Source organism: Pithys albifrons, chromosome 15 (genome assembly GCF_047495875.1).
Source record: "Pithys albifrons albifrons isolate INPA30051 chromosome 15, PitAlb_v1, whole genome shotgun sequence".
Taxonomy (NCBI): domain Eukaryota; kingdom Metazoa; phylum Chordata; class Aves; order Passeriformes; family Thamnophilidae; genus Pithys; species Pithys albifrons.
Window position 1 is genome coordinate 16,998,828 of NC_092472.1, and position 20,384 is coordinate 17,019,211.

General features: G+C 49.1%; 1 protein-coding gene across 3 annotated transcripts; it reads right to left on the bottom strand.

Annotated features, from left to right (window-relative positions):
* Positions 1-3,479: 3,479 nt before the first annotated feature.
* SLC25A48 (solute carrier family 25 member 48) lies at positions 3,480-19,029 on the bottom strand. 3 transcript variants are annotated; one of them, XM_071570501.1, is made up of 8 exons: positions 18,863-19,029; positions 16,432-16,475; positions 12,602-12,673; positions 11,691-11,943; positions 9,681-9,929; positions 8,346-8,479; positions 5,841-5,970; positions 3,480-4,562 (listed from the first exon to the last, which is right to left on the bottom strand). In XM_071570501.1, the coding sequence occupies exons 1-7, from the start codon at positions 18,906-18,908 to the stop codon at positions 5,848-5,850; spliced, it is 921 nt and encodes a 306-aa protein (XP_071426602.1). In that variant the 5' UTR covers positions 18,909-19,029; the 3' UTR covers positions 3,480-4,562; positions 5,841-5,847. The 3 variants fall into 3 exon arrangements, with proteins under 3 accessions (XP_071426602.1, XP_071426603.1, XP_071426601.1); XM_071570500.1 differs by lacking the exon at positions 3,480-4,562 and adding an exon at positions 5,190-5,278; XM_071570502.1 differs by lacking the exon at positions 5,841-5,970 and having other exon boundaries at positions 3,480-5,278.
* Positions 19,030-20,384: the final 1,355 nt, after the last annotated feature.

Consider the following 20,384-nt stretch of genomic DNA (forward strand, 5'->3'; position numbering starts at 1 on the left):
AGGAAAATAGGGGAATTCTAATTCCTTCATGAAAGGGTAAACCATAGCATAGCAATATCAAGATTGCCTGTGACAGAAAGTCATCCAATCCTGATGAACTCAGGGAACAGTTCATATGCCAGCATGAAGAGGGTTGTGGCACCCCTGAGAGCCTCATGCTGTGCTCTGCCCTAGCAGATGGACCAGAGGACTGTAGATAATGGAGCTCTCATTACTTCCAGAAGTATTAATTAACCTGAAACCCTTTAAGCTTACTAACAGGAACTAGTGGCACTCTGGAGAGGGGTGAGCACACACATGAGAGACCTTCAGAGCTGCAAGTCCTCTTTGTTTCATGCAACAACAGTCACCAGAGCTTCCCTGGGCTGACCCAAGCTCTCCAGGTTGCAAAGATATTTAGCAAGGGCTGAGGCATCTAAACAAAAAATAGCCCTGACAGCAACATGCCAGCCAACCACACTGAGTGTCATGCACAGTGAAAGTGCTTCCCACAACCAACCATCTCCAGAAGCAGGCAGAAGAAGGCAGGAATTGACCACAAAGGTCACCAGCTCTCTTGTATTTTAAGGTTTTTCCTGATGCCATTGCTCTCACTTGTATCCTCTTTTGTGTCCTGACTGCTTTTGTACCAGGAAAGAGAAACATTGAGCTCTCTCACATCACAAGTCCACTCACCCTTCCTTGTTTGTCCCACCGTGCGATGCAACTGGCGCTGGATTTCCCACTCAGGACGGCTTGTAGAGGGAGGTTGGACACTCAGGACAGACAGACAGACAGTGCAGGGCATTCACTCTGTGGCTGTGTCAGAGCTCCCCACCAGCCAGCCCTGCTTCCCAGCTCCCTTTTCCTACTGGAAGCACCAACAGTGCACCTGCACCTGCTTGTGAGAACCCCGGCGATCCTCACTCGGTAGTGAAGTAAGAACGGATGGCGGTTCCCACCTAGTTGGGTGAGTAAGAACAGCCTGGCCCTTTTCCATGAGAATTGGCAGCATTTTCTATCCTGTGTGTGAAGGAGGCTACATCAGTGCTAAAATGTTTTGACACATGGGAGATGAGCTGTGTAAATCCTGGTGCTTCTGCAGCAGGTGCGGCCGTGCAGGTGCTGGGTTTGACGCAGCAGGTGTTGGTGGCAGGGCAGTCTCAGCATGTTCTTCCCCTCTTGGAAGGTTCTGGTTTCTCCAAATGTTTCTACTTGTGACCCAGCAGGGCAGTCTCAGCTTCTTTCCCTCTTGGAAGGTTCTGGCTTCTCCAAACATTTCTATTTATGACCCAAGGTTATCTATTCCTTCCTCCATCACTCAAGAGGACCTTCAGATTCTTTTCAGAGATTGGATGTTCTACGGCCCAGTAGCCTTAGAATTTCATCCAGACTAAGAAAGGATTTCTTTATGTATCCAGCATTTCATATTTAACACTGAAACTCCATATGGGACCTCTGGGATCCCCTTAAAGAGATACTCTCCTGCTGCATGTCTGGCTCCTAACAGGCTGGTTGTGCCACCAGTGTCTGATTCTGGAGCTGTCACAGGATCTGCAGTTTAGGAAAACTGCCTTGAAAATCGGTGTGACTGCTTAAATTTCCCCTCACTGCATGGCTTTGTTCCTTTTGGAGCCTGTCCCTGGGAGGATGCTCTGTACACTGCTTATCTGAGTTGGCACTGATCAGCCTATGCATCTCTAAGGGACCATTTATAGGAAGAAAGTGTCTTTAGAGAGAAGGAACCGTTGTGCAGTTTACATTCACTTCAGCACTTGACCTTCTTCCCATTCGTCTCCTTGCATCTCCCCACTTCTTCTGACTCTATAGGTTTTTTTTTCTTCACAGATGCAAGACAGCTTTGGCCTCCTTGGCTGACACAAATGCCATATCTGGGAGAGGAATCTCTACTATAACAACCTCTGTGACAAAACAAGAACTTCAGATAAACTAAAGAGATATATCTTAATGCCTGTGAAGATGTCACCCTACTCCTCTGTCTCAGAGCGCAACAGAAACAAAGAAACCAAGATGGGGACCGTGATCTTGCCAGGCAGGGACTCCCAAGGCATGAGAAAAACTCATCCTGGCTCAGAGCCACCCCAAAATCATTGAGGTTGGAAAAGACCTTTACAGGCAGGGCTTCAGTAGGTGCTGACACTGCTGGACAGCCCCAGTCCTCTCCCAGCCCATGCCCCATGGGCACCACAAAGCTTCTCCCAGCCCCAAAGACCTTCCCCCAGGTCAGGGCTGTTTTCTAGAAAACCAGCTTTTCACTGGGAAATTGGTTCCTGTTTGGTCAGGTTTCTTCAATCAGGGAAATAAACTGTTGTTACCCTTTTTGCTTCCATAGCACTAAATAGTGTATGAACTGTAAATACAACTACACAGCCAGCATCTCATTAAGGGTGTTGTAAGAGCTGGAATGCCACCAGAACGTGAAAGTTGAGCAATTAGACTTACTTGAGGGCTGACAGGTCTGAGTATGCTTTCATAACCCAGGCAACAAAAACATAAGTAGCTATCCCTGGTTTTTCTGGTGTCCCTTCTCATTTTTTGACAATTTCAGGATTTACTGCATCTATCTCATTAATCAGAGGCTCTGTAAGGACCTTGAGCAAGCTATCAAGCAGATGGTTTCTACCACTCCAGTACATGTGTGGAATGTGTCACTGATGGGTATAACTGTACCACGGAGTGCTGTGCCCCAAAAGCTGCTTGGGCCAACCCTAAGGTGTCCTTGGTCACCAGCAGTGACCCAGAGGCAGCCCAGCCTCTGGCAGCACAGTGGTCAGAGCTGCCATCACCCTTGGAGCCCTCATGTTCTAGCCTGGCATTGCTTTGCCTCACTTGTGGTTTGTCTGTGAACACTAACGGGGTGATGCACTAATTAGCCAGTGTGTTCTGGGCTGCTGGACCAGGACAACCATTGGCAGGGCAGAGTGACCCCAAAATCACCCAGAGGCTGTCTGGGGTGGGGCTGCCCATGGGGAAGGGAATGTGTGACAGCAAACCTGGGCTCGGGGTCAAAGGGAACAAGACACAGGGAGGAGGTCTGGCAGCTCCAGCGAGAAGCACATGCCGTGCTCTGACAGGGAGGAGGATGCCATCAAGTGGCCAAAGCTTTTTATTCACTTCCCACTTGCCCTTCATGTGTTTTCTGCTGTATTTATGTCATATATATTATAGAGTAGCTTTCTTCCCTCTGCTCCCTTCCCACACCAGGTTGCCCACAGCTCTCCCTGACAGCTCCTTCTGGCAGATGAGTGTTACACAAGAGTTTTGTCCAAGTAAATCCTGGGCACCCATCTCAAGACTGCTTTAATTGGATGAATAATAGCAGGATAAATCACCATGCAACTCCAATGTGGGTCTCAGGGCTCTGTGCCCAGGGGGCACTGAACAGACTGAACCTGGGCAACACAAGGGCAGGATTGTGCAGATACTCAGCTCGTTGTGAACCTGACCAGTTTAATGAATTCATGGTCCATTTTACATAATGCAGGCAGAAAAACAACACCATTTATTTGCATGGAGAAAACAGTCTCCCCAAGTATTATCCCTGGAGACACCTGAGATTATCCATTTAAAAACCAGGTTCTACATACATACATAAAAACAGGCAACATGGAAAGGATGAATCCTTAAATGCAGCCAGCAACAAATTACTTGTCTGAAGGCTCATCAGTTTTATCCATATTGTTTATCAAACCATGGTCAAAAGCACTGTGAGCCTCCTTGCCTGCAAGTCCTGAGATGAAGCAACAACAGCTGCTGCTGGTTCTTCCACTTTTTAAGGCCAGTTCTGGCGACACCCACACCTCTGTTTTTAATTTGGGCCCCAATGATGAGGAGCCCAAAGCGACTCCACTTTTAAGTACTGCTGCAGAACCAAAGTTTAAGGCATTTCCTGCTGAGATCTTCAAGTCTGGTCACCAGTTCCTCCAAGGAAGAGGATGTAGGAGTTTCTCTTTCCTTCTCTTCCCTTTATGGAGGAAAGCTGGACAACTGCTCCATATTGTCTTCAGAAATCTTTTTTGAAGGCATCAGCTCAAAGTGCAATGGCTGGGCTTTCCCCCCAGAGCCCTTGTCCAGAAGAAGGGCTGTTCCTCATTTCCCAGAGGACAGTGTTGTCCTTCATTGTTCCCCCAAGCCATGTGTCCCTCTGCATGTGAGCCAGTTACGCTTGGCCTCTCCTGGCCATGCCACCAGAGTCTTCTCATCCCACCAAAGCTGGTTCTTCTTGGGGTTTGGCACCAAAACCTCCCTGCTTGGAAAATAAATCATTAAGATATTCAACAGCATAAACAGAAATAGTCATGAGGTAAAAGATCTTGGAATAATTGAAAGGCTGAGGTAGACCAAAGAGAGACCTGGGTCTGCCCCGGTGATCTCAGTGGGATTGCAGCAAAGAGCTGGAGGTCTGAAGATATTCTGTGTATTAAAGAGACTTCCTTTGGTGATGGTCTCTTCAAGGCTGTGAAACGATGTCTGAAGGATTTGGCAGTGGACAAGCTGGACCATCATGTCAGGGAGCTCAGACATTCCATGGAGATCCCTCTGGCAGGTCTGCACCAGGCAAGCTGTGTAAATTAACAGGCAGCATTTTGTATGAAATGCAGACTTGTTTTATTGTTTACTGAATAAAAAAAGCTGCTTGGTCTCTGAATTTAACATCCTCCTGTCTCCCAGTTTAATTTATAAACTTGGATAAAAGATGAAAGCTGTTGAAGCCCTTCCCATTTTTTCATGAGAATGTGTTAAATTGTGGCAAATGGTGATGGAAAACACAAGTATGTGTTTGTACAGGAGGAGTCATCCATTTCTTTGAACTTGAAACAAGTTAGGATTTGGTAGGAATCCAGACCTTCCTACAGAAAAAGCACCTGTGGGCCCACCACATCTCCTCCTTCCCTTGTCCACACAAAAGACAAGCCTTTGGACCAAAGACACTCCCTCAGGGATGTCGAGTGGACTGAGTTTGGGGACATCCCTTGGGAAAAGGAAAGTAACTTGTTCTCCTGGCTCAGCAGGAAAAATGTTATTAGTGAAAAAAACCCACAACTACCACAGGAATGATCAAGGTGTTCTTAGTCAACAGAGCGAAGGATTTGGTAAGAAAATGGTGTTTGGATTTGACTGAGCTGGTGCCATTTTCGGGTCCTCCACGGACCAAGTCCGCAGCAGATGCTGTAGGTGCAGGGTGGGAGTCTTCAGTCAGAGCAGCTGAGCCCTCACCAACACCACACTGCTGATTTGGCTCAGGAAAGTAGGAGACTTTCTGGTCTTCTTGGCAGCACTTTTGGAATAAGAAAGAAGGAGATTTATGAAGTACTGCAGAAAAGAGCAAAGATGGCCAAGAATAATTTTGAGTATCTTACAGCTAAAAATAGTTTCTTTGATTGGATATTTTTAGTGCTGCTCCTTTGTGCCACCCCAGGTTAATGAGGGAAAGAGTGAAATAATGAGTTGAAAGTCAGGACACTTTGAAAGGGCTTAATTTCAGGTTTTTTGTGGATGGAACAAGGGAGGAAAGGACACTGTGGAGGGCCTTTAGTGAGAATGATATTTCAAAATGTATAAAATATTAGAGAAAAATCTCCTTTCAGATACTCATTTCTGATTGTTATTAATCAAAACAAACACATCAATTAGAACAGATTGCAGTAAAACCCCAGGAGAACTGGACTGAAACTAAAATCCATTGACATATCTGTTTTCTGCTCAGACCCAAATGTGAAGTGTTTGGTTATTCAGGTGGCGTTACCCGAATTTCAGAGGACCTATGCAATTACAATTCTATTTAGTTCAAAGACTAATTCTGCAATTTTAATAAAGCTACGGGGTCTTTATGTGCTGACCTGGAAGTTAAGGATTGGTCTCAGTTTGGTCTCTTTTCATTGCTTTGAGGGACAGCTCATAGCCAAGAAACAGGGCTGCACTCGTTGGGAATCCTCGCACTGTATTGACCGTGAGGCCCCTAAAGAAGACCTGTTGGGGATGGAGAAAGGTTAGAGCACAGGAATACACTGCCTATTTTAAGAAGAGGAAGAAAACATTGAAGGAAGCCATGGTGGGATTCTGAAGAGCCAAATCTTGGTTTGCTTGGAAGGAATGCTCTCACTGAAGTCTGCACTGGAGAACGGAAACACAACGGCAAAAGTCACTGGCTTGGTGTCGCTGTGCTCTGTGCTCCCTGTGGAGCTCCATCTGTACACACCAGCAAGATCAACAAGAGGGAAAGGGCAAAAAAATGATCTCATGCCACAGAAAGCAAAAAATCTAAAATGTCTCTCAGTGTTATCCTACCTTGCAACAGTCACAGAATGATGGAACCATAGAATAGTTTGGGTTGGAAGGATGTTCCTTAAAGCTCATCTTGTTCTAACCCCCCTCCATGGACAGGGACACCTTCCACCAGACCACACTGCTCCAAGCCTTGTCCCTTCCCTCCCTTTGCATCCACAGCCATGTGGGGATCCTGCAAAGCCCAGGGTTCCAGAAGGCTGTTGTTTTCATGCAGGAAATGCTCTGAGCCCCAGCCCCATTCCAGGCTTTCCAAGGGCAAAGTTCCCAGAGCTACTGTGGAGGATCTTGTCTTCAAGACCAGAAGCCCACAGATTTAAATGTCTAACAGTCCATCTGCTGAAATTACTGAGATCTACTAAACACCATCACATCTTGTATCCAATAAATCCAGAGCACAGTGTTGACTTGTTTGAGGCAGAATCAAAAGGTGTTCACATAGTTTAAGATGGAGCTTCCAGTGTGAAATTGCAATACTGGGATATGTAGGATAATATTTGATTCATTGAGATACTTGTTTTTTTCCTGGAAGGAAATTCAATTTTTTTTTTGCATTATCCATGAAGTAACACAAGACAATCAATGTAAATAATAATGAAGATAGAGGATGAAAAGCCAAGAGGCATAAATTTTTCTCCTCAGAATGAACACACCTGGCTATGGAGAAAGACAAAGGTTATTTTACATTTCTATGTGTACATCAAGCAATTATTTCCAGCACTGTGAATGCTGCTCCTTTGTCCCAGAGTGAAAACATCCAGCCCTGCATTGGCTGTTTGTCAGTTGTTTGTTTCCCAACATTTATAAAGGTTTTCCTCACCTCAGCTCAATCCAGTCTTGCCATCAGTTATTACTCAATCCTGTTGCTGGCTTTGATGTGGGTGTGAGGTGTGATGACACAAAAGCTGGAGCACCTCAGATCTCCCACAAAAACCCCTAAGGCCCTGAATTGTTAATATTCAGGCAGGACAAGGAAGATGGAGGGTGATGATGAGGAGGAAGAGAGAAGGGAAAACACTTGGAGAGTCCTTTTTCAGCCACCCTGTTTTACTGTGGAAGTGCACACCAAATGGAATGAAGAGCTTGGGCACCCTCTCCCTCCTCAGACTGTCCAAGCACAGTCCTGAGCATCTCTCCAGGTGCTTGTGTGTCACATCAATGTGACTTTCTTCACTCAGTGGCAAAAACTGAACCAGACCACAGGCTCCTGTGACAGCTGGCACAGCACAGTGGCACGTTGGCAAACACTGAACTCACACTGACTTGTGATTTTGCAGGTTATTTTTCTGTTTGTGTTTCTCTCAGATTGTGAAAATTACCACTTTGGAGCTACAAGCCCACGTGATGTTCTGATGATAAATACAGATTTATTTCAATATCAGAGATGTTTCTCATAGCCCTGCCTTGACAACGCAATAAAGTTGCAAACCCTTGTTCTCTGCTATTCCCATTTAACTGAAGCAAAGTTTGCTGGTAGAACAGATATCTTTTATTACACTAACAGACAAAGTTAGAAAAAGGAGATAAGTTTTTTGGCACACAGCCCTTCTTCCCGTTTGAAACCAAAGCAATTCTGATTCAAGAACAGTTTCAATCAACTCCATCTTGGTGCAAAATGAGGGTGAGCAGTGCAAAATGCAGCACTGGTTCCACCAAAGCATTGCCCAAGGTGACCACACACCCCCAGGCTGCCAGCCCAGCCCCACTGGAACCAGTTCATTGACACACAGTCCATGGGAACCATCTGACCTCTGCATTTGTGAAAGCAATCACTGAGGCAAGATTTTCTCCCTCTGATTGATGATAAGGCAAATCACATTCATGATTATGTGCACCACCATGAGGTGTTACTTGAAGTTAATTACACCAGCTGTGGGTGACCCCCAGTCATTAATTTCCTCATTGTGTAAGGTGCACTGTTACTCTCACTGTAATTACCTAATGCCGTTATAATAATTCAGCAGGAACTGTCTCTCAGCCCTGCAGAGAGGTTTGTAATTGTATTTTCCAACTGACAATCAAATGCCCAATAACCAGATTTCACTCCAAGTAGCACTTACTTTTAAGCCCTCGTTCTGGTAGCTCTGCAAGATGCAGTCAAGGGTCCCTTTGTACTGGTTTAAATAAACTCCGTCTGCCTGAAATCGACTTTTCACAACATCCATTGGAGTGCATAAGGCCCAGGAAATGGCTCCTAGAAAAATGCAGAAGTATTTGAATCATCTCTCTCTCCTTGGATGCAGGTCAGTGAACTCAGAAATTCACCTTTCATAAAACACATCACATTCATGTGATTTTCATTTCAAGGCATTCACTGCTCAGGCACAGAAATAGCATTTATGGGAGCAAAGTTCTCTGTTTCTGGAAGAAGCATTGAGATTTTGGAGGTTATGCTGCACATCAGGTGCAGGCAGCCCAGGAGGGGCTCCCCCAGGTGCAGATACATCTTCTGCTGTGCCTCTGGTGGAACATGGACAAGCCGTGGGAAGAGCCTGAGCTGCTGCCTGGGGGGATTTCAGAAAAATCCTGAGCCTTCTGATAATTCAATTTTAGAGCAAAGTTTGAGCTGATAATACGAGTCAGAGGCAGGTCCACCTCAGGCTGCCAAGATCAGGCTCCATGCAGCTGAGACACCTTGGCACTGCTCTAAAGAAACATCTATTTACCTTGACTAGCCTGCAGCTGAGTGGGATAGTTTGCCCCTGGAAAGATCAGCATGGGACTGCAATCCATGGCCCAGCTGGACAGACAGAGTTTGTTTGGACCTACATCAATGCTGGGTCACACTAGAAAAGCTGTCCAGATGAGCCACGGGCTTCTTTATTTGAGGAGAAATGGAGAAGGCATTTTGTTGTCACTACCTGATTTAAGGATTGACTTTCCTTTATGGTTCTGCAATTTAGAATGGCCAAGAAATGGGGAGTGGGTGTGGGGCTGACCTTCCATGTGGTGGGGAACAGACATGCCAGTCTTACTGGCAGGTGTACACACGGAAGAAAGAAGATCAGTAACAGTCAGCTTGGCTTCTGCTACAGGTGGGGAGGTGCACACCCTCCTGGTGGGCAGCCAACAGGTTGAAGTCCTCTTCTGGGGACACCTTGGCTGCCATATCACTGCCCTGAGGCATCCCGGGAGCTGGAGGCACTGCTGTTTTCCTCCTCACTGACATTGAGCCTGATGAAGGTCTGATAACACAACTTCCAATAAAGTTTGCCAAGCAATAAAGTGCTGCTGTGGTGCCAGGGGACCTGGCCCTGGGGAGGAAGGTCGTTGGGTCCTGTGTCCTCTCCTGGTGTTCAGGAGGATGTGGTGGCCCTTGAGTCACTCTCATAACCACCCCTGAGAACCTTCCTGTCCTTGTTTTGCCAGTGTTGGGAGGAAATCAAGGTGCTTACCTGCTACACCCCCTGCCAGCCAGACAGAGAAGGCACTGGGGGAAATGTGTCCCTCAGGAGTTGCCCAGTCACACAACGTTGCGTAGGGGATGAAGTAGACGCAGTACCCGGGGACATCCCTCAGGAGCATTGCCACGGTGCCTCGGTATATTCCTGCTATCCCCTCCTTCTGTAGGATTGTCCAAAAGCAGTGGATTGGGCCTCTGTACACAGGAGATCCAGGAGCTGTGGGCTTTACTCTGACATTTTCTGCAAAAAAGAAAAGACACAAGTGTTAGAATAGAGACATTGCCACACAACTGCTCTCCAAAACCCACTGCTATTGATAAGAAGTCACTGCCATCCAGTTTCTTCTTCTGCTGGGATCAATATGTAGCATGGGAGAAAAGTTTTAGGAAAAGCACTTAGGTCCACTTTCAAAATATGTTTATACACTTCAGGACAGGTTTTTCTTAGATGTGTGGCATGTGCTCAGTGAGATTTCCAAATGAGTTTAAGGCTGTGTGCCCAATTTTCATGGATTTTAACCACATTTGGTGTCAAGGTGCCTTGAAATCTTCAGTTTGTCCCTTCCCATGCAAACCAAGTTGCTTTGCTAAAAGGCACTAGTTTGCTAAGCTGCATGGAGGCTTTAAGGATGGACATACTATTATTTTATCAAAGCAACACAAAAATGCCAGAATTTCACAGTTAAACATCATGAGAAAGGTGCAATGCTGAAATCCAAGCTGCTCAGCTCTGGAGCTGCTGCATCTCTTCACTGGGCCATGCACGTGCTCTGGTGGGGTTTGCTTCACGCTGACAGCCTGCAATGGAATCCAGCTGCTGTCTAGGGCAGAAGCAGCTCCTTCTGCCTGCAGCCTGTGGACAGGGTACAACCACCCACTGCCATCCTGCCACAGTGTCCCCTCCTGACCTGCCCTGCCCACACCTGGGCTGCCTGGCACCCTGCCCCAAATTAGTCAGAGGTTTTCAAACACACATGGGAAATTTTGCTGTTGAACATCCAAGGTGGAATAACAGAGTGGGGTTGATGGGCAAATGTATGTGGGACTGAGAGTGTGCAGGCGGAGCTGAGGAGCTGGAATTGTCACTGACAGTTGTGGCGCTGCTGGTGGGATCTCCAGGGGACCCACCAGCCAGGGCACTCACAGTTCCTGCAGCTCCTGGTCCTGAGCAGACCCGCCCCATGTTCCTTATAAATCCTAACTGGCTGGAAACCCTCCCTTGAGCTGAACAGGATGAGGTCCATCCTGAGGCAAAAGGGGGAATTTTTAGCCCAACTGCATCAGCACAGGGGAGCCAGGCCTTGAAAGCAAAGTTGTCCTAAAGCTCTGTGTACGCACCGAGGGTTGGCAGAGAAAGGGTGAAGAAACTCTTAGAATCATAGAATCATAGAATTGATTGGGTTGGAAAAGACCTCCGAGATCATCGAGTCCAACCCTTGGTTCAACTCCAGTCCCTTTACCAGATCATGGCACTCAGTGCCACGGCCAAGCTCACTTTAAAAACCTCCAGGGATGGGGAATCCACCCCCTCTCTGGGCAGCCCATTCCAATCCCTGAGCACTCTCTCTGCAAAGAAGTTTTTTCTGCTCTCCAACTTCAATTTCCCCTGGCAGAGCTTGAGCCCATCGTGCCCCCTTGTCCTATTGCTGAGTGCCTGGGGGAAGAGACCAACCCCCACCTGGCCAGAACTTCCCTTCAGGCAGTTCCAGACAGTGCTGAGGTCACCTCTGAGCCTCCTCTTCTCCAGGCTGAACACCCCCAGCTCCCTCAGCCTCTCCCCATAGGGCTTGTGCTCCAGTCCCTTCTCCAGCCTTGTTGCTCTTCTCTGGACTCGCTCCAGCCCCTCAATATCCTTTCTGAACTGAGGGGCCCAGAACTGAACACAACACTCAAGGTGTGGCCTCACCAATGCAGAGTACAGGGGAAGGATCACTTCCCTGGTCCTGCTGGTCACGCTATTTTTGATACAGGACAGGATCCCATTGGCCTTCTTGCCTCCTACCTTTGCTGTACGGCTGTGTTTGCATCTGTAGCCTTATCTTCACCAGGTCCACGGGAGTGCCGATGGCCACGGAGACCACCCCGGCCACGGCGCTGGCCACCGTCATGTCGGTGAGCGAGGGCGCCGCGGCCACGTCGCCGTGGCGGAGCTGGCTGAGGAACCGCTGCGTGCTGCTGAACACACCCAGCACCACCGAGCTGTAGATGCCAGTGGTGGCCATGGGGAAGGACATGCCCTTGAAGAAGCCGGTCACCTACCCAGGGAAGGGGGAATGGTTAGGAGAGTGAATAGGACTGAGCAGTGTCAACCCCAACTTGTCTATCAGGCCAGGAAATGGAGAATCATAGAGTGTTTTAGGTTGGAAGGGACCTTGAAGATCATCCTGTTCCAACCCCCTGCCATTGACAGGGAATAAATGCAAATCCAAGTAGCAGATGTCTCCTGGATCCAGCTGTTTGCACGTGCTGAGCAAAGAAAATTAGGTCATGCTGTTGAAGACTTAAAAAGATTGTGAATACAGGATACAGTGAAAGCACAGGAACCCACACAAAAGTCCCTCTTATGGACATCTTCTTTCCTGGCTTCACCGAAGTCAGCAGAATCCTTCTGGGAAGGCTTTTCCAGCAGGATCAGGCATAAGAGCCACTGTGGATGTAACACCCTAAACCGAGCAGAGACACTGATCATTCCATGCCAGGGATATGTCCTTTCCCTATAGGAGTAACCAAGAGGGTTACCTTCGGGTAAGCAAGAGAAGGCTGCAGGGATTTGCAGTCTCAACTGCACCAATTTTATTGGTCTTCATACAACTGCTGGTGTCAACAGTGACTTTATATCACTGCTTTATGTATTTATCTATTTATTGACTTGCACTTTCTACCGGCAGATTTAAGGTAAGATAAAGTACTTACAGACTCATTTCTGTACACAGTGAGAAAACACTTGAGTGTATTTCCATATCCTCTTCCAGCTTGCAAACGAGTCTGCAAAAAACATTCATGAAAGGCCATTAAAATCCCGGGGGTTCCAGCCCAACGACAGCTCATGCTACGTAAACAACGTGCACTTTGCTTTGAGAGCAAGTCCTTCCTCAGTCATAAAGAGAAGAGAGCAATAAAATAGGATAGATGTGCATTAACCCCTTGAACTTTGCCAGAAGCCAGGCTAAGCAGCATCTCTCCCAGCTCTGAGGCTCTTGGCAACATCTGGAATCGATGACTGTCAAACTGCTCTCCAATCTGGACCAGCCATCCTGACCCAGCACAGCAGGCTGCTGGTGTGCAGTGCTGTCATTGGCAAGGGCCTGATTTATGTGGAAATTGGAGAGTGGTGTGTTCTCCTCAGTTTGGGGGCTCTCAGGAAGGGCTGGGATGTGTTGCTGAGGAGTGGAGAGGTGAGTTCCCCTGGGAGACTTCTGGGGCCCTTCTGATCCAAGGTGGATTTTATGACATTGAAATACTAAATGGAGCCAAAATAACTCAGCATCATCTCAGAAATTCTCCATGCTTCACTCAAAAATATATTTTCACATCATTTCCAACTAAGACATTTTGTTTCTGGAAAGCAATTTGCTTATATGCCTTCCAACAGCTGTAAGAAATGGTGTGTAAGGCCAATGCCTGTAGGATTTGATTTTCCACTTTTCACATATATATACATGTATATACATATATACACACACACATGTATTTAGATTATCTTTCATTCAAGCTGCTCACAAGTTTGCACTAAAACCATCCTAACAAGGGATGCATTTTTGGGGCTTAGGTTGTGCAAGGAAATAGAAACACTATTCACTTCACAGGCCCTGGGGCTTCAGCAACTTGTCTTGACTGAGGCCAGACCTCATTTTTTACAGGAAGACACCACGTGTGCTCTGTTAGGAATGTTTTTAGGGAGTGAGGACAGCATTTCTCACCATACCCATCAGCACTGCCAGCAGCAATGCTGAGATAAGTATGGAGAAACAGTGCCCAGTCCCTTCCAGTGGCTCAGCCCTGACTTACACCAGGGTGAATAGGAAATTATTTGGGAATTTAAAGCCCAAAAGAGTGTGTGTCCTCCACAGTTCATGCCTGAGGAGAGCTTTTGGATGGCAGATAGCAGGTTGAATGGCACAATCACTTGGCCAGAGCCCTGCAAGAGGCTGGTTGGTGTCATGCTGGGACTCTGGCACAGCAGAAGGGACCAAGGTCTGGGGCCACCCCTCAGCCCAGGCTCACCCCTCACCCCTGGATGTCTCCATACAGCTGTTTGCACAGTGAGCATCTGTGGTAGCTCAAACTATAACAGCATTGCTGCTCTGCTCCCTGCCTGGCCAGAGGGCACAGGAAGGGCAGCAGGGTATTTACTGAGCCCCCAGGAACAAGCTGCCACATGAAGATGCTGCTGTGGCTCAAGCAGCACATGTTGTGCAATGCAGGCAGCCCCAGGCCATGGGTGCAGACTGTGCACACCTGACTCACACTGAGGTAAATGGGGCTGGGGGACACCAGCAGGGAGGTGGCTGCAGCCCAGGACAGGGTGACTGCAGTGCCCAGCCCTGAGCTCCCTTCTGTCTTCACCTGAACGCTCAGCCCAGGCATTTCTACTTTGCCTCCATGAGCTTGTTTTTTTAACTTTTACACAGTAACCAGGTGTTTAGAGGTTCAAGTTAATATGTTTTTTGAGTAACTGAGGGCAACTGAGTGTCCTCACAATTGGCTTCTTGCACACACACTCCTTAGCTAATCGGTTAACATACAGTGCTGAAATCCCTGCTGGCATCTCTGCTAAAGCCAACAGCTACCAACACAGATATTCCTCTGCAAAAGTCTCCTTTTTATGTTTGATTTGATAGGGCTCTTGGGTGACACCCAGAAGCTGCAGGAAGTTCTGGGGAAATGAATGCAATGGGGAGGATGAAAAGTAGAGCTTTTAGAGTTTTGTGAGCCTGGGATTAAAAACAGCTCCTGGGGTTTGATGGAAGCTGCAGTGCTGGGAAGGGGAGGCTGAAGGAGGAAGGTGCTTGATGGGAACTGTGCTGTGGGTACCACATACCCCACCCAGGCTTATGTTTTGTCCTGCCTCCTCCTCCATGTGGGCAAGGACACCCTACCCCACATCCCCTGGAAGCTGCAGATTCTACTGAGCAGCCCCTTTGCTGGCTTAGTGCTGTGTAAAAACTCTCCTTTCCACTTTTCTGGCCCCAAATTTGGAGAGATAGCAAGTCTGCCTACTTGGCATTCCTAAGGCAAAGCCTTGGCTAAAGCAACCTCACAGTTATCTTTATAAGCACTGAAGGATGGGCTTCCTCTTTCTTGGCATCCAGAAACTCCGTGTTTCCCAGCAGGATCCTTGTAGCCAAACTCCCCCAAACCTGGCAATGACACTGTGACCACCAGCCTGAGATGGGCATTGCCATGGCAGCCCTGGGCAGAGCTTGCCCATGCCCTGCCCATGGCTGGGGTGGTGTGAGCAGCCTTGTGGCTCCTCCTGTGTGGGGTGTGCACCCATCTTTGCACAGTGATGCTCCCAGGCTGGCACCACCTGAGATGTCAGGAGGGATAGGGCTGGTCCCAGGAGACCCTGCAGTGTGTGAGGGGGTGGCTGTGGTGATTGGGGAGGGATGTGATGTGGGCCATGCTGGACCCTGCCTCCTCCCCACCACCCTCCAAAGGTCTTCAAGCTGCAGACAAGACCAGCGACTTTTGGGTTTGCCACAACTGGCAGCCCTGCCTGATGCCAGCAACCAGGCTGGTACAGATCAGGGCACAGAAGGGCATGGAATCATAGAATAGCTTGGACTGGAAGGGACCTTTTAAGGTCCAGCCTCCCTGCAGTGAGCAGGGACATCTCCACCTAAGCCAGGAGCCCTGTTCAACCTGCCCCTTGGATGTTTCCAGAAATGGGGCATCCCCTCACCTTTCTGGGCAACCTGTGCCAGTGTTTTACCACCCTCACTGCATAAAACTTATGCCTTACATATAATCTAACCCCCTTCTCTTTCAGTTTAAAACCATTACCCCTTGTCCTATTGCAACAGACCTGCTAAAAATTCTGGATTTCTTATAGGCCCCTTTCAAGCACTGGAAGGCCACAACAAGATCTCTTTGGAGCCTTCTTTTCTCCAGGCTGAGCTACCCCAACATGGGCAGAGCAACTGAAGTGATGAAGCTGCCCAGAAATGTCTGTTCAAAACAGAAAGGAACAGGATCTTCTTCTCTATCTCTGCGTCAATAGGGATGGTCAGCTTGGTTGAGTCATGTTGCATTGATGTGTGCATGGGCTTGTCTGCATCATGCTGACAAATATCTTCTTACTTCTCTAAATCCTCCCTTCTGAGGAATCATTGTCTTGCAGGAATCATAAATACATATACGGCCTGGGATAACAACTGCAGCACTCTGTCCTTCCAGCATTGCCAGCACCAGGAAAACACATAAAAACATGCCTGCAGCAAAACAAATACAGTTCCCTCACTGCCCTTTGAATACTTGCCTGTGGCAAAGTTCAATAAAACACTGGCAGGGCTGTTCAGTGAACCACACATAAAGTAAGGCCAGGTTTAATTTTCAGCATTAATGCTCTGCAGAGGAACTCACCTATATCAGCCAGTTCTTTTAGTTTCCCATTCAAAATGAGTGTTGGAGAGGAGGAAAGTCTATGAAAACACTTCTACCCTGGCTAAATTCACCCTTGGGGCATTATCTGGAGAGAGTGAATCAGTGGTGACAGGAGAGCACAGTTCAAAGTGTTTTACCTTGACCGTGTCCAGGGGATGGCCCACAACCACACTGGCAATTCCTGGGGAGGGAAGCAAAGTGTTACACAAAACACTGAAGAAGCTTTTGTGACAGGATAGGATGTGGTGGGTTTGTAGGGAAGGAGAAGAGACTTCCATAGGAACAACTGTAAGGGGCCCAGCCAGAGCAATGACCAGCACAATAAAATGTAAAAGCAGAGCAGAAAACACTTTCACATCTTTCTGTGTACACTCTTCTGGACTCCATCAGCTTTACATCTCAAAGGCATCTGAGCAAGAGAAGGAAGTGATGTGTTTCTGTGTCCTGTGCATGACCAGCCCTTCTTGCAACTCCTCTAAGCTCACACAAACTTTTAGCCTCAGAATGGTGGGATTTTATTTAGACACAAGGAAATGCTTTCTCCTGGCTCAGAGAGAAGTGTCCTGTAGCTGACTGCTGATGGGACCTGTGAACCCTTTATCCTTTGCTGGTTTATAGAAGTTTATAGAGGGAGCTGTCAGGAATGATTCAGATAAAGAGGATCCTGCTCTGTCTAGATCTCTACAGTCCCATCCAGCCTCATTCCTGATGGTTCTCTGGGGAGAAACTGGCCCATTCTCTCTTACCATCTGCCCACCTACCCACGCTGCTCACTGCCAGGGGCTCTTGTGGCAGGACAGAGCACAGTCTGGTTTCCCTCTTCTCCAGAAGAATGGAACAACCCGTGTGCCATGGTCAGGATATAGTTTTATGTGTTGATTGCAAACAACACTGGCAGTTTATAGGGTTTGTGGAGATGCTGGGTAATGTGTGACACTTTCTATCAGCAAGTCTCTGTGTAAACCAGTGGAGACTTGCATGAAATTTCTCATTCAGAATGGATTTGTACTGAAAAGAGCATCATGTCCTTGGCAAACATGTCATGACTTTATTCAAAAACGTGTTCTGAAATGTTCCCTCTCCTCCTGCACCTGAAATAACCTGTGGTGTCGTGCTACACATGGAAACTCTCAGCTGCCACCACTGCTGAGTGCTGGTGGCCATTCAACCCCCAGAACATCCTGTCCCACTCCTGGAGAGGTGCAGCAACAACACAAGTCAGTGGGGCAGGGCAGACTGACAGGCTACAGAGATCCAAAATATGAGCTGCTCACATAAAATTTTGGCAAAGGTTCTGGGTTTTTTAGAGTCAACTAACTTACTAACACCATTTGGGAGGTCACCTGTGACCACCTCACACCACCTTCCTGTGCCTGGCACGAGGGAGATCACCTGGGCAGAGGTTTGCTGATGTCACGATGGACCCTCTGCCCTGCCGCAGCCCAGCCTGGGAGCGGGGCAGCAGAGCTGAGCACCCTTAGCTGGGAAGCTCAGTGGGCATCTCAGTTTCCTAAAACACGTCCCATTACTGGCACCTCTACGGGTCATTGTGGTTTTCTCCTTTCTAGTACCTGTCCCTCGGCGTTTGCCATCGGCATTTCCAGCAGACTGTATCGATCCCTGCCCTGGCCATCAGTCCGGTGGCCGCAGCGGGGACAGAGTCCGGCGGTGCCTCTCCCGGGGATGGGGAGCCGGGGCACCCCGGGAAATGCTGCGAGCCCCGCGGCGATTCCAGCCACGGGGGCACGGACGGGAGAGCCGCGGGGGCCTGGGGGCATGCGGGGGGTCTGAAAGGAGCCGGGGCTTGGGGGGTGTGCGGGGGGTTCTGCAATCAGCCCGGGCTTGCGGGGTGTGCGGGGGGCTCTGCAATCAGCCCGGGCTTGCGGGGTGTGCGGGGGGCTCTGCAATCAGCCCGGGCTTGGTGGGTGTGCGGGGGGCTCTGCAAACAGCCGGGGCTTGGGGGGTGTGCGGGGGGCTCTGCAAGCAGCCCGGGCTTGCGGGGTGTGCGGGGGGCTCTGCAATCAGCCCGGGCTTGGTGGATGTGCGGGGGGCTCTGCAAACAGCCGGGGCTTGGGGGGTGTGCGGGGGGCTCTGCAAGCAGCCCGGGCTTGGAGGGCGTGCGGGGGGCTCTGCAAGCAGCCGGGGCTTGGTGGGTGTGCGGGGGGGCTCTGCAATCAGCCCGGGCTTGGGGGGTGTGCGGGGGGCTCTGCAATCAGCCCGGGCTTGGAGGGCGTGCGGGGGGCTCTGCAATCAGCCCGGGCTTGGGGGGTGTGCGGGGGGCTCTGCAAGCAGCCCGGGCTTGGGGGGTGTGCGGGGGGCTCTGCAAGCAGCCCGGGCTTGCGGGGTGTGCGGGGGGCTCTGCAAGCCGTCCGGCACAGCAGCGTCGCGCGTCCTGAGACTTCACTTTTAATAATCCCGCCCGTGGAAACGGCATTAAAACGGCACTTCTGAGCCGAAGCAAAGCGAAGCAAACCGTGGGGGACGGCGGTGACACGGGGGAGTTTATCCCCAGGCTCGACAGCCGTGCCCCCTTCGCTGCCTCCCCACTCCACCCACGGCATCACTCACCGCCCACCAAGCCCGCCACGAAGTCCTGCAGCTGGAAACTCCCCATGCTGTTCCGCCGGGCCGGGCCCGGCTCTCAGGGGGTCCTCCCCGGCGCTCAGGGGGGGTCCCGGCTCTCAGGGGGTCCCCGGCGGCCCCGCAGAGGTGCGGGATCCCCGCGCTCCGCCCGGTGCTTCCACCGCTGTGACATCACGCACCCGCAGCTTAAAGGCGCCGGAGACACCGCCCGGCCGGGGCGGGGAGGGTCGTGCGGGGCCCGGGGGGGACGGTGGGGGCAGCGCCGGTGCCCGTCCAACAGGGCATGGGAGGCACAGGGGGCTGCTCTTCACGCCGGGGGTGGTCGCGCCCAGGGGCGGCAGGAGCAGCATCGCTCCCTGCACAGGCGGCGGGGGGACACTGGGACAAACCCGAGGGTCTGGGGAGTATGATGGAAACTCGCAAATTAAAGATGTAAGCCTAGAGGGAAAGGCTGTAACAACCTTATTCAACTGAAAAACATCTCTGTTTGCTTTGCTGAAGTCCCACTGCCTCATTCGCTCAGGTGATACCCCCAATTTCTGTGTTACCTTTTCAGCAGATACCCCCAAATTTCTGTATTATCTTTTCCAGAGATACCCCCAATTTCTGTATTTTGGCAAGCAATGAACACTTGCCCCTTACCCTATTCCTTCTACACAGCATTCACAATTTCCTAATACAACCATTACCCACTTCACTCTCCATCCTGTGTTTCCCAGAGTCAAAACCTAAATTCTGTTTTATTCCCCTTTCAGGCAAGATGGTCGTTTTTACCCTCCTCAATTATTTTTTTTAAAGTCTTTGGAATGTGCAGCCAGAACCACAAGTGATAGGAAAGAACCAGACACAGCAGCATGAAGATACTTTCAGTTTTGATCTCAAACGATTTTCCGGGAATTCCCAACACACCTTTCTGAATAACGCAGAAGGCTGGGCTCCCTTTCTTGAATGGTGAACACCTGACCTTGAGCCCAGCCTGGCTGTTGTGCTTCCTCTGTGGCACTTTCAAATCTGGCTGTGGTTTATACTACAGCCCAAAGTGAATTTTATTCTGTCCAGGCGAAGTTTCTTCAGACAACAGTTCCTTGGATTGGCTTTGGAGGCTTTCTGAAAATACTGGGATCAGGTTTTCTACACTGTCTTCAAGGGATACCAGATGGGGTTTGCTGAGATGTATTTTGTCTGTATATTCTGGTAACTACATAAAATAGTAGTTCATGAGCCAAAAATTCTTAAATAATTGATATTTTAATTTCCATTGGTAAGTTAATATATTCCACAAAAAGACCTTAAAACAATGTTCCCTTATGTGCATGCACTTGGGCACAGGAAACCTTATCACCCAGTTGGCTGAAGGGAGTTTTTGTCTAGAAATTGCTTATAGAAATTTGATATTGCCTGCATGGTTATCAGCTCAGATAATCTACACCTGAAACTTGAGATTTTTCAATGCATATAATAATGTGCATTCTTCATGAGGAGAGTTTTCCTCAAACATCAGGTCTCT

Excerpts from the sequence above, each read along its gene's own strand:
- SLC25A48 (XM_071570502.1), bottom strand. The coding sequence starts at position 18,908 with ATGGGGAGTTTCCAGCTGCAGGACTTCGTGGCGGGCTTGGTGGGCG. Across the intron at positions 12,674-16,431 it reads ATCCCCTGGACACGGTCAAG|ACTCGTTTGCAAGCTGGAAG; the intron begins GTAAAACACTTT and ends TGTTTTTTGCAG. Across the intron at positions 11,944-12,601 it reads CTGTGTACAGAAATGAGTCT|GTGACCGGCTTCTTCAAGGG; the intron begins GTAAGTACTTTA and ends TTCCCTGGGTAG.